A 17,025-nucleotide genomic window follows, 5' to 3' on the forward strand; every position below is an offset into this window, starting at 1 on the left:
AAGTCAACTACACCTCTAGCCACAAAACATTTTATTTACAAAATATATATACTGAATATACATTAGGCCCTGTCACCATGGGAACAGCTCCAAAGCTAAGTCTGGGAGGGCTAGAGAAGGGTGCCCATGGAAGGGCAAAGCCCCACCTGGTAATCCCAGCCACCCTTTCACCCCAGGAAGAAACATTCTCATTAGTTCCTGGGAGTGGCTAGTAGGTAGGCTCATCCCACAAAGGACTGAAAGCCTAGGAGGGAGTGAGGAGGTGGGTCCAGTGGAGGCTGGCGGCTCTGCCGGGCTTAGGAGCCAGGCTGGGGGGAAGGATGCTGGGGGAGCAGCAGGCTGCAGGGCCCTGGCCGATCAGGACCCCGTGGTTCGGGGAGGGGCAGGGTTAGGGGGCTCAGGTCACGTCTTGACATCCAACAAGGGCATCCGCTTGTGCTGGTAGCCACTCTGCCAGCCGTGGACCACCTGTAGCAGGGGAGAGTGGGCCACAGCACAGCTTGCAGGGAGGCACCTGACTGGCCCCGGCCCAAATGGGGAAGGCTGAGGGTGGAAGCAGGTTCTGGCTTCAGGGCTGTGAGGAGAGCAGGCCCATCCCTGCTGGTTCTCTGTCCCCCCAGAGTGCTCACCTTGGGGTCCCCCACATCCGACAGCAGCTCCTGCTCGGCCTCGTGCAGCTCCTCGGCAGGGTCGTAGCTGTACATGGGGAGCAGGTGATGGCGAAGCCGGTCCACCCTGGGGGGCACGGGGGTGTTCAGCCACGGCACCCCACACCTCCCTGCAGACATCTGACTCCACTGTTTCCCCCAGCGGGGCACCTCCAGTGGGTGCCTTTCAGGGTCCTAGAGCTCTAAGGACACGTGTCTGGATAGGAAAAACCTAACGCGTGCGGGGAATTTCAGGTTGGTCTTCTGAATGCCTGAAGGGCATCTTACGTGTATGCTGGGGTCTCAGATCCTATGGGAAGAACTTTTAAGCAGAATGCAGGTGGGGAGCACTCAGGACAGGGACACTCACCGTTTTCTCTTCTGGATGTACATCACCTGTAATAGGGAAACAGCACTGTGGAGGCGGCTGATCCCAGGATGGCCCACGGGGGACAGGGACCCACCTCCACACCCTCCTCTCCCAAGACAGCAGGACAGTGAGATGCTGTGTACAGGCTGGTCCGGGCCCACTCGCCCCTGCCTTAGCAAGAGTGTGGGGGTGTGTGTACGTGTGGAGGCTTCTTACCACAGCCACCACCACCCCGACCAGGGTGATGAGGAAGAAGGGTCCCAACACATAGCCCACCATGGAGTCGCTGTTGGCCTGCGGGGCATTGGGCACTGTGGTGTTACTCATGACATCGGCAGCTGGAGGGCCCTGTAGTCAGCATGGGCAGTACCGCCTCGGGAGGGTGCCTCCCCGGGGCTCCCTGAAGAGGGGGAAAGTGAAAGTGAAGGTGAAAGTTGCTCAGTCATGTCCGACTCTTTCGGAGCCCATGGACTGTATATAGTCCATGGAATTCTCCAGGCCAGAATACTGGAGTGGGTAGCCTTTCCCTTCTCCAGGGGATCTTCCCAACCCAGGGACTGAACCCAGGTCTCCCGCATTGTAGGCGGATTCTTTACCAACTGAGCTATGAGGGAAATCTGAAGAGGAAGGAAGAGGTTGTCAATTCCACCCAGGGTGACAGCCAGGCTCTGGATCCCTCCCCAAGATAGTAATAATACATGAAAACTTAAGGTCAGGTCCTGGAAAGGGGAGGGAGGGGGTCTTCCAGGTCAGTGTGCTGGGCTGAGCCCTCCAGTGACTCTCAGCAAATCCTGGGGTTTACCCAGGGGCACCAAGGGGAGGCCAGACCCAGGGCCTGAGTGCTGCCCAGGGTGGGGCTCTCACCCAGGTGCTGGTGCTGGCCAAACATTTGCAGATACTAGTTACTGAGGGAAGGTTAGGTGGAGGTCCCCAGCTCCCGCCCCCTCTTCCTAGAGCACTGGGCTACCAGAAGCTATCCAGTGAAGCAAAATGGAGAGATTAGGTTAAAATAAGGGGTCCTCACTGCAGCCAAGGGGTGAGGGAGGAGCATCTGGAGGACCCCCCTCGATCTTGGTCCAGTGCCCACACTTCAGGCTATAGGTCGCAGGCCTTCGTTGTCCCTGGTGTCACTCCAGACATAGAACCTGGGCACCGTCTCCCGCATTGGTCTTGTGCTAGAGTGGACACCAGTGGGCAGGGCTGGGCTGCATCTGCGAGGTGATGTCACCTCCCCCTGGTCCTCACTCGGGGCTCCGCCCGGGTCCTCCCCTCCTAGCCTGGCATGACAGGCGGAAGTGGAGAGGGTCAGCTCCCATGACAGATGCAAGGAGACTCTACACGGGTGGCTGCACGCAGACGCTCCGAGGTCTGTGACCCCGGTTCGCCTGGGTTTCCGTCAGAGGTTAAGGGCTGAGCCGCCTGTCTCGGTGCCCATGGGGGCTCCGGACTCGCCCAGTCGCACGCCTGTCCCGTGGTCGAGGGGACATTCCGAGGTAGGGAGGTTGACAGGCCGTCCTTAGGATGCGCACCAGCAAGGGAGAGCGAGGGGTAGTTCCCACGGCGCTGGGAGGCTCAGGCCAGGGAAGGAGAACGTGAGGGGGGCGCAAAGCGACCCGAGTATCCTGAAATCCCGACACCCCAGGCGTGGACCTGTACCGGCGCTCTGCAGCCCATGCAACCCGGCCATGCCTTACCTCCCGCCGCTGCAGCCCGGAAAGGAACGCCCTCGGTTGGCTCCCAGGCCCCGGAAGAGCCAGTAGGCGCGTGATCAAAGGACCCGGGGAAACGGGCGGGGCCGCGGTATCGGGGTGCAGCCAATCCGATGGCCGCAGGCAGCCGGCCCGGAGACTGCCGGAGCCGCCAATCCGGAGGCGGATACAGCCGGGGCTGCAGCGCCCACGCCGCGGCGGCAGGGGGCAGCCGCGGGCTGCGCGGCGGCTCGGGGCGGGGCGCGGCTTCCCGGCGTCCCGCGGGGCGTCCCCGGGGCGGCAGTGCTCCGGAGCTCGCGTGTGGGGTCTGGGCCTGGCGTGCGCCCCTCGCCCCGCTGGTCGGAGCCGGGCCCCGCTCTAACGTGCATCGCAGGCCCCGTGGGGCCTCCGTTAATGTCTGTGGAGCCCCCTAGGCCTCCTCGCACGCAGCGTGACTGCCCGTCTGTGCTGTGCTCGGGGTGTGTAGGCGGGCCTAGAATAGCCCTTGCCTGGCCTCGGACCTCGCACCCAGCCACCCTCCCTCCCTACGCCTTACTCACTCTTCGTGTTGGTAAAACAGGCTGCTGCAGGCAGCAAACGATGGCACGAGTGGAGCCTAGCACATAACATGCCCTGAATTTTAATTTTCCCTGTTAACCTCTTTCCGGTTTTCTGGGGCACACACACACACACACACACACACACAAACCGCACCAGTGGTGTGAAGTCCCTCTGCATCACAATAGGTTTGCCAAGTAGGTTAAGATTGGGTCGAAGCTTCCGTGGGCTGATCATTAAAATGTGACACACTTAATTGGGGAAATTTGAGTAAGATCGGTGGATTTTAGCAATGTCAGTATCCTAATGGTGATGTTATAGTTTTGCAAAAGTTAGCATTGGGGGAAGCTAGGACAAGTGTAGAACGGCTCTATCTCCGTTATTTCTTACAACCGTAGGTAAACCTACAGTTGCCTCTCCCTCATCAGAATCACATGCAATTGGTAAAACTCCAGATTGGCAGGTAATGGAAAACACCTGAGAACGTAAAGGTGGTGGCAGCTGAGCCAGGTTGAAATCCTCCGGGTCCTCAGGTGCTCCTGAAGATACAAGGGCCGTGTGCCTCACCCTATTCTTTCTTTGACAGTCAGAGGATGCACACGGGGTCTTAGTTCCTCCACCAGTGATGGAACCTGTGCCGCTGGCTGTGGAAGCACAGAGTCCTAAGCACTGGACTGCCAGGGAATTTCCTGGGTCACCCTGTTCTTGCCAGGGACGGCCAATGGCCCAGATGTGGTTGAGCCACTTGGTCTGGTCAGGCCTCAGTCTTCCCAAGTCCTTCCAGAAGGTTAGATGAGAGCAGATCTGGTGCAGAGATGACCCAATTAGGAACCAGAAGACAGCTGGAAGCTCGCCTCTTGCCTCCAGATACCACCATCTGACTGATGGAGAATCAGATAAAGGGAAAGGAATGAGAGAAAAGCTTGGGTCTGGAACCTCCAGGCAGATTTCCTGGTACTCTCTGGGTTTTGGGTCTGGAGAGTAGGGAGACTGCTCATCAGGCTTCTGTTAGGAGGGCAGAGGGAGGAGGCCTCCCCCACCTTACAGGGAAGTAGGGATCAGGCAGTAGGTTTTAGAGCCCAGGGGCCCTTGGCTGCCCACACACTCAACCTTTGTTCCCATTCCCATTCCACATCTTGAGAGTCTAGCGGTCCTAGGAGCAGGCCGAGTGGTTGCATTGGCTAGGCTCGTGTGTGGAAAGGCATGGGGTCTTTATTCCTAGGACAGAACACCCTTCCAAGGTAGGCAGGGCAGGTGGGATGACCTGAGTTTACAAAGGAGCAAGCTGAGGTTCTGAGTGGTGTGATGACTTCCCAAGGCCCTTGGTGTGATCAGCAAGGGGAAGGCAGAATGGGCCCCGATGGGTGGGCCCTCTTCCTGGACAGCTCTGTGCTGGCAGCTGCTCTGGGATTGTGTTTGAGGTCTGGTTTGTTCCTGTGATGAGACGAACTGTGGTAGGTTAAATCCATATAATGTAAACCATAAAATAATAGAGTTAATAAGCCAACAAAACAGATAAAATACAATTAAAAATTCTCAAGTAATCCAAAAGAAGGTAGAAAGAGAGCAAAGGGTAACAAAGAACAGATGAGAGAACCAGAAAACAAAGAGGATGATAAAATGAAGCCTAACTCTGTCAATCACAGTAAAGGTGAATGGTCTCAACAGCCTGGTCAAGGGACTTCCCTGGTGATCCAGTGATTAAAACGCCCGGCTTCCGCCCCAGGGGACACGAGTTCGACCCCTGGTCAAGGAACTAACATCCTGCATGCCGCGCATGGCCAAAAAGTATAAAATGAATAACCCAATTAAAAGGCTGAGATTGTCAGAATGGATAAAAGAAGTAAGACCCAATTACATGCTGCTCATAAGAAATGTGCTTTGACTACAAAGACTCTAACAGGGTAAAAGCAAAAAGATGAGAAAAGATACGCCTTGTTTACACTTGTCAAAAGAAAGCTGGGAGGGCTGTGATAAAGTCAGATTTGATTGCAGAGCAGAAAATATTACCAGAGATTAAAAAGAGGGTCAATTCATAATGACACGATTGAGGATAGACCAATTCTAAATGTTCAATGCCCAATAAGACAGCTTCAAAATTCATAAAACAAAAATGGATACAACTGTAAGAAAAAACAGTCACAGTTTTAGTCAAAGATTTCAATACTACTCCGAATAATTGATAAAACAATCAGATAAATAATCAACCAGAATTAAACTGGAACAACCCTATCTACATTTATAGAATATCCACATTTATAGACTATTCCACCTAACATTAGGAGGATACATAGTCTTAAGATCATATTCTTGGCCATAAAACAAGTCTCAATAAAAAGGATTCAAGTCATACAAGATATGTTTTCTGATCACAGTGGAATTAACTATATTAGAAATCATTAACAAAAAGATCCTTGGAAAGTTCATAAATATTTAGAAAATGAATGACATACCTCTGGATCAAACAATAATTAGGAACTATTTTGTGCTTGTGGGACATCTCTATTAGAGAGAGAAATTCATAGCACTACTAAATACCTATTAAAAAAAAGAAAGATGTCAATGACCTCAGCTTCCACCTGAAACCAAAGTATACAGAAGAAAATAACAAAGATGAGTGCAGAAACCCATGAAATAGAAAACAGAAAAACAGAATTGATGAAACCAAAAGCCGCTTCCTGAGAAAATCAACAAAATTCATAAACCTGTAGCCAGACTGGTCAGGGAAAAAGAAAATACAAATCACCAGTATTAGGAATGAAAGATTCTACATCACAACAGATTCTGCAGGCCATAAAAGAATAATAAGGAAATATTAGGAACAACATTTTGCAAATAAATTCAATAACATAGTTGAAATGGAAAATACATGGAAACAAAGACAAATTATCAAAGCACACTTGAGAGAGAGATAAATGTATAACACTTTAGGTTGAATTTATACCATCTTAACTTCAATGGCATACATTAACTCCTCCTATTCAATTCCATGTCCCCCTTTAAGTTGGTATTGTGACAAATACATCTTTATATATTGTATGCATATTAACACATTCATAATTATGTTTTTATGCATCTGTGTTTTAAACCATATAAGAATGAAAGAGGAGTTGCATACCCAAAATACAATAATACTAGCTTTTATTTTACTTTGTAGTTACCTTTATCAGTGAACTTTTTTTCTTTATATGACTTTGAGTTACCAGTGACTTTTGGTTTTAGTCAGAATGACTCCCTTTGAGAAGCCTTGAGGGCTTCCCAGGTGGCTCATTGGTGGAAGAATCCGCCTGCCAATGCAGGAAACGCCAGTTCAATCCCTGGAGCAACATCCCCTGGAGGAGGAAATAGTAACCCACTCCAGTATTCTTGCCTTGAGAATCCTATGGACAGAGGTGCCTGGTGGGCTACAGTCCACAGGGTCGCAGAGTCAGACACGACTGAACGACTGAGCATATACGCACAGCATTTCTTGTAGGGTAGGTCTACTAAGAACAATAGCTTTTGTTTATCCAGGAATGTCTGAACTTCTCTATGACAATTTTTATGGATATAGAATTACTGGTTGACAGGATTTTTTGTTTTCCTGTCAGTTCGTTAAACATATCATTCTACTGGTTTCTGGCCTTCATGGTTTCTGATGATAAATCAACTCTTAATCTTAGGATGGTAATTATAATCACCATGGTAACCAATAAAAAATAAGTAGGAAATACACAGAAAATGAAAAGAAAATCAAAATAGTACATACTAGGAGAAAAATCAAACACAAAAGAATGCAGCACTGGGAGGACTGAGGAACAAAAAAGATGACAATATAGGAAACAGCACTACGGCAGAAGTAAGTCCCTCAGTATCAGTAGTCACTTTAAATGGAAAGAGACCACACCCACTAATTAAAAGACAGGGATTGGTGACAGCGCACAATTTATGAGTGAATTTATGCCACTCAACTATATGTTTCAAATTATTAAAATGGTAAATTTTACGTATATTTTATCACTCACCAAAAAAAGCAGAATGGATTTTTAAACGAACTAGCAAGATTTGAATAAACATTTCCCCAAAGAAGATATGCAAATGGCCAAGTAAGTACATGAAAAGATGTTCAACATCAGTAATCATTCAGCTCAGTTCAGTTCAGTCGCTCAGTCGTGTCTGACACTTTGCACCCCACGGACTGCAGCACGCCATCCTTCCCTGTCCATCATCAACTCCCGGAGCTTGCTCAAACACAAGTCCATTGAGTCAGTGATGCCATCCAACCATCTCATCCTCTGTCGTCCTTTTCTCCTCCTGCCTTCTCAATCTTTCCCAGCATCAGGGTCTTTCTCAATGAGTCAGTGGCATCAGGTGGCCAAAGTATTGGCGCTTCAGCTTCAGCATCAGTCCTTCAATGACTATTCAGGACTGAGTTCCTTTAGGATGGACTGGTTGCATCTCCTCACAGTCCAAGAGACTCTCAAGAGTCTTCTCCAACACCACAGTTCAAAAGCATCAATTCTTTGGTGCTCAGCTTTCCTTACGGTCCCAATCTCACATCCATACATACTACTGGAAAAAACATCGCTTTGACTATATGAACCTTTGTCAGCAAAGTGACGTCTCTGCTTTTTCATATGCTGTCTAGGTTGGTCATAATTTTTCTTCCAAGGAGCAAGTGTCTTTTAATTTCATGGCTGCAGTCACCATCTGCAGTGATTCTGGAGCCCAAGAAAATAAAGCCTGTCGCTGTTTCCATTGTTTCCCCATCTATTTGCCATGAAGGAATAGACCAGATGCCATGATCTTAGTTTTCTGAATGTTGAGTTTTAAGCCAACTTTTTCACTCTCCTCTTTCACTTTCGTCAAGAGGCTCTTTAGTTCCTCTTCACTTTCTGCCATAAGGGTGTTGTCATTTGCTTATCTGAGGTAATTGATATTTCTCCCTGCAATCTTGATTCCAACTTGTGCTTCATCCAATCTGGCATTTCGCATGATGTACTCTGCATGTAAGTTAAATAAGCAGGGTGACAATATACAGCCTTGAGGTACACCTTTCCCTTTTTGGAACCAACCCATTGTTCCATATCCGGTTCTAACTGTTGCTTCTTGACCTGCATACAGATTTCTCAGGATGCAGGTACGGTGATCTGGTATTCCCCATCTCTTGAAGGATTTTCCAGTTTGTTGTGATCTACAGTCAAAGACTTTGGTGCAGTCAATGAAGCAGAAGATGTTTTTTCTGGAATTCTCTTGCTTTTTCTAAGATCCAACACATGTTGGCAATTTGATCTCTGGTTCCTCTGCCTTTTCTAAATCCAGCTTGAACATCTGCAATTTCTCAGTTCATGTAGTGTTGAAGCCTGGTTTGGAGAATTTTGAGCTATAATTTGCTAGCATGTGAAATGAGCACAATTGTGCGGTAGTTTGAATATTCTTTGGCATTGCCTTTCCTTGGGATTGGAATGAAAAGAGGTGGGGAAGGATCCAAGTATATGCTGCTGTCAAGAGACTTACTTTAGACCCAGAGACACAAATAAGTTGAAAGTGAAAGAATGGAAAGATATTCTTTCCATTCTTTGATTATTCCAAAGAATAATCAAAAGAGACCTAGGGTGGCTATACTCATATCACAAAATAGATTTTACATCAAAAACTGTTAGTAGAGACAAAGGAGGACATTTTATATTGATACCAACGTCAATTCATGAAGAAGCTTTAACAGTTATGTATACAGCGAACAGGGCTCCCCAGGTGGCACCAGTGGTAAAGAACCTGCCTGCCAATGCAGGAGACATAAGAGACATGGGCTCTATTCCTGCGTCGGGAAGATCTCCTGGAGGAGGGCATGGCAACCCACTCCAGTATTCTTGCCTGGAGAATCCCATGGACAGAGGAGCCTGGTGGGCTATAGTCCACAGGTTTGGAGAGAATCAGACACGACTGGAGCAACTTAGCATGCACGCATACACCAACAACAGAGTCCCAAGATATATGAAGCAAACATTGACAGAATTGAAGGGAGAAACAGACAGCTCTACCCTAATAGTTGGAGACTTCGATACCTTAATTTCAATAATGGAAAAAATATCCTACAGTCAGCAAAAACTAGACTGGAACCTGACTGTGGCTCAGATCACAAACTCCTTATTGCCAAATTCAGACTTAAATTGAAGAAAGTAGGGAAAATCCCTAGACCATTCAGGTATAATCTAAATCAAATCCCTTATGATCATACAGTGGAAGTGAGAAATAGATTTAAGGGACTAGATCTGATAGACAGTGCCTGATGAACTATGGACGGAGGTTCATGACATTGTACAGGAGACAGGGATCAAAAACCTCTGTCCATCCCCAAGAAAAAGAAATGCGAAAAAGCAAAATGGTTGTCTGAGAAGGCCTTACAAATAGCTGTGAAACGAAGAGAAGAGAAAAGCAAAGGAGAAAAGGAAAGGTATAAACATCTGAACACAGAGTTCCGAAGAATAGCAAGAAGAGATAAGGAAGCCTTCCTCAGTGATCAATGCAAAGAAATAGAAGAAAACAACAGAACGGGAAAGACTAGAGATCTCTTCAAGAAAATTAGAGATACCAAGGGAACATTTCATGCAAAATGGGCTCAATAAAGGACAGAAATGGTATGGACCTAACAGAAGCAGAAGATATTAAGAAGAGGTGGCAAGAATACACAGAAGAACTATACAAAAAAGATTTTCATGACTCAGATAATCACAATGGTGTGATCACTCACCTAGAGCCAGACATCCTGGAATGTGAAGTCAAGTGGGCCTTAGGAAGCATCACTATGAACAAAGCTAGTGGAGGTGATGGAATTCCAGTTGAGCTATTCCAAATCCTGAAAGATGATGCTGTGAAAGTGCTACACTCAATATGCCAGCAAATTTGGAAAACTCAGCAGTGGCCACAGGACTGGAAAAGGTCAGTTTTCATTCCAATCCCAAAGAAAGGCAATGCCAAAGAATGCTCAAACTACCGCACAATTGCACTTATCTCACATGCTAGTCAAGTAATGCTCAAAATTCTCCAAGCCAGGCTTTATCAGTCTGTGAACTGAGAACTTCCTGATGTTCAATCTGGTTTTAGAAAAGGAAGAGGAACCAGAGATCAAATTGCCAATATCTGGATCATTGAAAAAGCAAGAGAGTTCCAGAAAAACATCTATTTCTGCTTTATTGACTATGCCAAAGCCTTTGACTGTGTGGATCATCACAAACTGTGGAAAATTCTGAAAGAGATGGCAATACCAGACCACCTGATCTGCCTCTTGAGAAATGTGTACGCAGGTCAGGAAGCAACAGTTAGAACTGGACATGGAACAACAGACTGGTTCCAAATAGGAAAAGGAGTACGTCAAGGCTGTATACTGTCACCCTGCTTATTTAAGTTATATGCAGAGTACAGCATGCAAAATGCTGGGCTGGATGAAGCACAAGCTGGAATCAAGATTTCCGGGAGAAATACCAATCACCTCAGATATGCAGATGACACCACCCTTATGGCAGAAAGTGAAGAAGAACTAAAGAACTCTTGATGAAAATGAAAGAAGACAGTGATAAAGTTGGCTTAAAGCTCAATATTCAGAAAACTAAGATCAAGGCATACGGTCCCATCACTTCATGGCAAGTAGATGGTGAAACAGTGGAAACAGTGTCAGACTTTATTTTGGGGGGCTCCAAAATCACTGCAGATGATGATTACAGCCATGAAATTAAAAGACGCTTACTCCTTGGAAGAAAAGTTATGACCAACCTAGACAGCATATGGAAAAGCAGAAACATTACTTTGCCAACAGAGGTCTGTCTAGTCAAAGCTATGGTTTTTCCAGTAGTCGTGTATGGATGTGAGAGTTAGACTGTAAAGAAAGTTGAGTGCCTACGAATTGATGCTTTTGAACTGTGGTGTTGGAGAAGACTCTTGAGAGTCCCTTGTATTGCAAGGAGATCCAACCAGTCCATCCTAAAGGAAATCAATCCTGAATGTTCATTGGAAGGACTGATGTTGAAGGTGAAATGCCAATACTTTGGCCACCTGATGCGAAGAGCTGACTCATTTGAAAAGACCCTGATGCTGGGAAAGATTGAAGGCGGGAGGAGAAGAGGATGACAAACAATGAGATGGTTGGATGGCATCACCGACTCAATAGACATGAGTTTGGGTAAACCCTGGGAGTTGGTGATGGACAGGGAGGCCTGATGTGCTGCAGTCTATGGGTCGCAAAGAGTCAGACATGACTGAGTGACTGAACTGATCCTATACAGAAAACCAATTAGGAAATAGAGTAGTTGAAAAACATATTATAGGGCTTCTTTGGTGGTCCAGAGGTTAAGAATCCTCCTTGCAATGCAGTGGATACTGGTTTGATCCCTGGACCTGGAAGATCCCACATGTCCCGGAGCAACTAAGCCTGTGTTTCACACTAGTGAACGCACACACCCTAGAGCCCTTGAGCCACAACTACTGAAACTTGTGTGCTTAGAGTCCATGCTCTGCAACAAGAGAAGCCACTGCAACAAGAAGCCCACACAGAGCAACTAGAGAGCAGCTCCCGCTTGCCGTAACTACAGAAAAGCCCCCGTACAGCAAGAGGACCCAGTGTAGTCAAAATAAAACTGAATTAAAAAAAAAAAACCACTATAAATCAACTAGACCTTACAGACATACATACAGAACACTTCTTCCAAAGAATGTGCATTGCTCTCAAGCACACATGGAGCTTTCTCCCGGATAGATCAGATGTTAGGCCACTAAACAAATTTTAATAAATTTTAAAACCTAACAAAGAAAGACTCAGAACCTGATGGCTTCACTGATGAATTATACCAAAAATCTAAAGGAGAATCAATGTCAATCCCTCTCAAACTCTTCCAAAAACTTGAATAAAAGGGAACACTTCCTAATTCACTCTAACTTAGCATTGCCCTCTTACCAAAGCCCCCTTGTGGCTCAGCTGGTAAAGAATCCGCCTGCAATGGGGGAGACCTGGGTTCGATCCCTGGGTTGGGAAGATCCCCTGGAGAAGGGAAAGGCTCCCCACTCCAGTTTTCTGGCCTGGAGAATTCCTTGGACTGTATAGTCCACGGGATTGCAAAGAGTCAGACACAACTGAGCGACTCTCACTTCACTTCAGTTCACTAACCAAAGCCAGACAAACACACAAAACTACAGATCAATATCTCATTAATGTAGAGGTAAGGCAATAAGAGAACTCTGAATAAATTTAAGAGAATTGAAATCATACAAAGTGTGTTCTCTGAATGCAGTGGGTTGAATTTAGAAATCAGTAATAGAAGGAAAACTGGAAAATTAGCAAATATGCTGATAGTAAACAACACACTCATTAAAAAACCAATGGGTTAAAGATGAACCAATGGGTTAAAGACAGAATCACTAAGGAAATTAGAAAATACTGAGACAAATGAAGACATACCAAAACTTATGAGATACAGTAAAAGCAGTATGCGGTGGGAAATTTATAGTTGTAAATGCTTATATTAATAGAAGATCTCAGATAAACAACCTGCCTTTAAACCTTAAGGAACCAGAAAAAGAAGAGCAAATTAAATGAAGGAAGGAAGGAAATAAGATACAGCACAAATAAATATGGGAGGTGGGGAACAACAGAGAACTGACAAAATCAAAAGTTAGTTCTTTGAAAATATAACAAAATTGACAACATTTTAGTTAGACTAAAAAAAAATAGAAGATGAAAATAACTAAAATCAGAAATGAAAGCAGGAATGAAAAGGATTATAAGGGAACACTATGAACTATTATATGCAAACAAGGTAATCTGGGTGAAATTGACAAATTCCTAAATTATTAAAACTGATTCAAGAACAAATTCTCAACAGACCTATAATAAGTAAGAAGATTGGATCAGTAATCAAAAACATCGTGACAGAAAAATCAGGACTATATGTCTTCATTTGCCAGTTCTACCAAATATTTGAAGAAGGATTAACATCAATTTTATTCCAACTCTTCCAGAAACTAGAGTAGGAGAACACTTTCTGTGAGGACAACATTATCCTGATACCAAAGCCAGAGAAAGATTCCATAAGAAAACTATAGACCAATATTCCTAATGAACATAGGTACAAAAATCTTCAATAAAATACTAGCAGACCAAATCCAATGGCACATTAAAAAAGATTACACACAATGACTAAATGGGATTTATCCTAGGAAGGCAAGGGGGGTTTCAACTATAGGAAAATCAGTGTCATATAGCACATTAATAGGACAAAGGAAAAAACCACATACTCAATTCAATAGATGCAAAAAAGCATGTGACCAAAAAAAAAAAAAAATCCTTTCATGATAAAAACACATGAAGGGGTTCTCTTGGAGAAGGCAATGGCAACCTACTCCAGTACTCTTGCCTAGAAAATCCCATGGACGGAGGAGCCTGGTGGGGTCGCTAAGAGTCAGACACGACTGAGTGACTTCACTTTCACTTTTCACTTTCATGCATTGGAGAAGGAAATGGCATTGCCTGGAGAATCCCAGGGATGGGGGAGCCTGGTGGGCTACCCTCTATGGGGTTGCACAGGGTCGGACACAACTGACGCGACTTAGCAGCAGCAGCAGGGGCTTCTCTGGTGGTTCAGTGGTTAAGAATCCACCTTGCAATGCAGGGGACACCGGTTCGACCCCTGGCCCAAGAAGATCCCACACTGCAGAGCAGCTAAGCCTGTGCACCACAACTACCAGGCATTAGAGCCCACGACTGCAACTACTGAGCCCACGTGCCCAGAGCCCACGCTCCACAGTCAGTCCCCACTCACCTCAACTAGAGAAAGCCCATGCAAAGCCACGAAGACCCAGCGCAGCCGAAAAAGCAAAAACACGGGGACTTCCCTAGGCGTCCTGTAGTTAGGGCTTGGCACGCCCAGCGCAGTGGGCACAAGTTTGATCCCTGGTCGGGGAACCAAGTTCCTGCGTTACACATTGCATGGCCAAAGCAAAAAAAACAAAAACACAGAAATCTACAAATAGAAGGATAGCCTTTTCAGCAAATGGTGCTGGAACCACTGGATATCTGTATGCAAAAATTACCAACTTGAATTCATAGCTTGCAATATATACAGATTCTGATGCATAATTCTATATGAAACTCTAGCAAACACAAACTATAGTGACAGAAAGCAGATTAGAAAGTGTGAGAGTTGGGTGAGAGGGATCACAAAGAGGCACAAGGAAATCTTGGGCAGTGAGGGATAGATCTATTACCTTGGTTATCATAGTTTCATTTGAACACATATGTCAAGACATCTTAAATTATACACTTTAGATGCAGCTCATTTTAATTATAGCTCAATACAGTTTTAAAAATATGAAAAGTAAAAAATGCCTCAACAGGGGCTTCTCTGGTGGTCCAACGGCTAAGACTCTGTGCTCCCAATGCAGGGGGCCCAGGTTCCATCCCTCGTAGGGGAACTAGATCCCACATGCTGCAACTAAGACCTGGCATGGCCAGATAAATAAAAAATAAAAGAATGCCTCAATAAGTATGGGTCAGTGCCTGTTTATTTTATAAATGAGTTAATGAGAGGTGAGTTGATTGGCCCAGGGATTGGGAAGGGGGAGACATACAAAGAAAAAGGAACCAAGACTGTAGCAGAATTTTGTTGGCCACCATCATGCTGCCCAGGCTTAACCTTGCCAGGCTGGCCCCAACTGCCCTGACCCCACTTGTAGCCACTCTTGTGGCTTCAACTAACCTTGGAATCAACACCTTGGAATCTCAGAGTCCCTGACTCCAAAATGTAACTAATAATACCCACCTCATAAATAAGCTTATTGTTGACTGAAAGAAATGACATTTATGGGGGAATGCCCTGGCAGTCCAGTGGTTAGGTCTCTGCACTTTAATTGCCGAGGGCCCAGGTTCAATCTCTGGTTGGGGAAAATAAGATCCCACAAGCCATGCATGGCAAGATCCAAAAAAAAAAGGGGGCAGGTGCAGATTAAACACTAGGTAAATAATAAGCTGCTCCACAAATGTAAAGGACTACAAACACACTCTGACTGGTTACTTTTAAAAAATTATTTATCTGGCTGTGCTGGGTCTTCTTTGCAGCATGCAGTATCTTCAGTTGCAGCATGAGAACTCTCAGTTGCAGCCTGTGGAACCTAGTTCCTTGACCAGGGATTGAAACCAGGCCCCTACATCAGGGGCGTGGAGTCATAGCCACTGAACCACCAGGAAGTCCCCTGGCTCTTCCTTACACTGGCTCACTTATTTCTGTGCAGTTACCCGGTGTTTTGCATGTATCTCCTCTGTTTTCCCACCTCCATACCTTTGCTTCAGCTGTTCCTCCACTGCTTCCAGAGACCCATGGGCCTCTTTTGGGAGGGTGGAGCAGGAGGGGGCTGCTTCAGGAGTGGAAGACAAGCTTCTGAGACACTGCCCAGTGGAGCAGCCCTCACCCCACGATCCACGGGGTGAAGGCAGAGAGAGACCACATAGACCCCACCCCAGACATTGTGAGATTACTGGCAGCCTGAGCAGGGGAGGTTTGGGACTCCCTCCACTTCAGGGTTCCTACTGGTCACCCTTGGACAGCACCAGAAACCTGACTTCAAGGTACTTGCCTCCCTCTAGCTTTCCTGCACCTTCTAAGTCTGACCTACACCTGACCTACTTTCCCTTGTCCTCTAGCCTCCAGGCTTCAGCTCCATCCACAGTGAGTCAGGGATCAAAGTACCTGCCTCTCAGGGTAGCTGTGAAGGTCAGGGTCCTGGCCCTTGGCCCTGTACAAGCAGTAAGCGATCAAGGGATTGTCTGAACTGATGGGAGAGTACTTGGTACAGTGGAAAGCACTCATCAAATAATATTAGTTGTTATAATTGGTCCACTGAATTTTCTCAGATCAAGTACCCTCCAAGTAAAACAAATTCCCCTTGACTCCACCCCCAAACTGCAAACATCCACAATGGCCTTTCTCCAGTTTCAACTTATCTTGGTCTTCCTTGCCCGTCTCAGACAGCCCTGCTGGAAGTGACCAGTCAGTCCTCCATGAGCTCCTGCCCTCAGTCTGGGAAAGTTCACAGGATACTGGGCTGAGAGGTCAGGGGAGTAGAAGGAACTGGGGGCAGCACACAACACGTGTGAATTCTGAAACAGTGCATGGTAAATGCTGCATTTGGAGAACTGCAGAAAGTTCTATGAGGCTAGGGGAGAAAAAGGGCAGGTGGCAGAAGTGAGTCTGCAGAGGTGGGCAGGAGGCAAATCACAAGACATTGGGTACTCTAAGGTACTGGCTTCCCTGGTAGCACAGTTGGTAGAGTCGGCCTGTAACTCGGGAGACCTGGTTCAATCCCTGGGTTGGGAAGATCCCCAAGGGAAGGCAACCCACTCCAGTATTCTTGTCTGGAGAATTCCATGGACAGAAGAGTCTGCCGGGCTACAGTCCGTGGGGTTGCACAGAGTTAGACACGACTGAGTGACTTACACTCCAGGGTATTAGAACTTTACTTTGAAAGCTGTGGCTGGGAGGAGAACCAGAAGTGTAGCCAGGACACTGTGGGGGGTGGGGGAAGCAGGGAGGGGAGCAGGAAGTGAAGTTAGGGAGAAAATAAGTGGCCTTTGCACTTGTCAATGTGACAGTCACTAGCCATTGACAGGTGGCACTGCAGGCTTTCTAGAGGGGACGCATGAACCCATAGTGACCCCACAGGACATGGTTTTTTTTGGACAGGCTCAGCTCTTCCATCAGAGGGGTGAATTCAGGATTGGGATTCTGTAGGGGGGCTGCAG

At 46.5% G+C, this 17,025-nt stretch overlaps 1 protein-coding gene across 4 annotated transcripts; it reads right to left on the minus strand.

Annotated features, from left to right (window-relative positions):
* Window positions 1-16: 16 nt before the first annotated feature.
* On the minus strand, window positions 17-2,948 carry SMIM29 (small integral membrane protein 29). Of its 4 annotated transcripts, none has more exons than XM_086371212.1 (5): window positions 2,712-2,948; window positions 1,234-1,417; window positions 1,018-1,043; window positions 630-735; window positions 17-468 (listed from the first exon to the last, which is right to left on the minus strand). In XM_086371212.1, the coding sequence occupies exons 2-5, from the start codon at window positions 1,342-1,344 to the stop codon at window positions 403-405; spliced, it is 309 nt and encodes a 102-aa protein (XP_086227338.1). In that variant the 5' UTR covers window positions 1,345-1,417; window positions 2,712-2,948; the 3' UTR covers window positions 17-402. The 4 variants fall into 4 exon arrangements, with proteins under 4 accessions (XP_086227338.1, XP_086227341.1, XP_086227339.1 ...); XM_086371215.1 differs by having other exon boundaries at window positions 1,294-1,417; window positions 2,712-2,850; XM_086371213.1 differs by having other exon boundaries at window positions 2,547-2,729.
* Between the last annotated feature and the right edge of the window lie 14,077 nt (window positions 2,949-17,025).

This window comes from Bos grunniens, chromosome 23, assembly GCF_055505025.1.
Source record: "Bos grunniens cultivar Pamir isolate PY7600 chromosome 23, Bosgru_T2T1.0, whole genome shotgun sequence".
Lineage (NCBI taxonomy): Eukaryota > Metazoa > Chordata > Mammalia > Artiodactyla > Bovidae > Bos > Bos grunniens.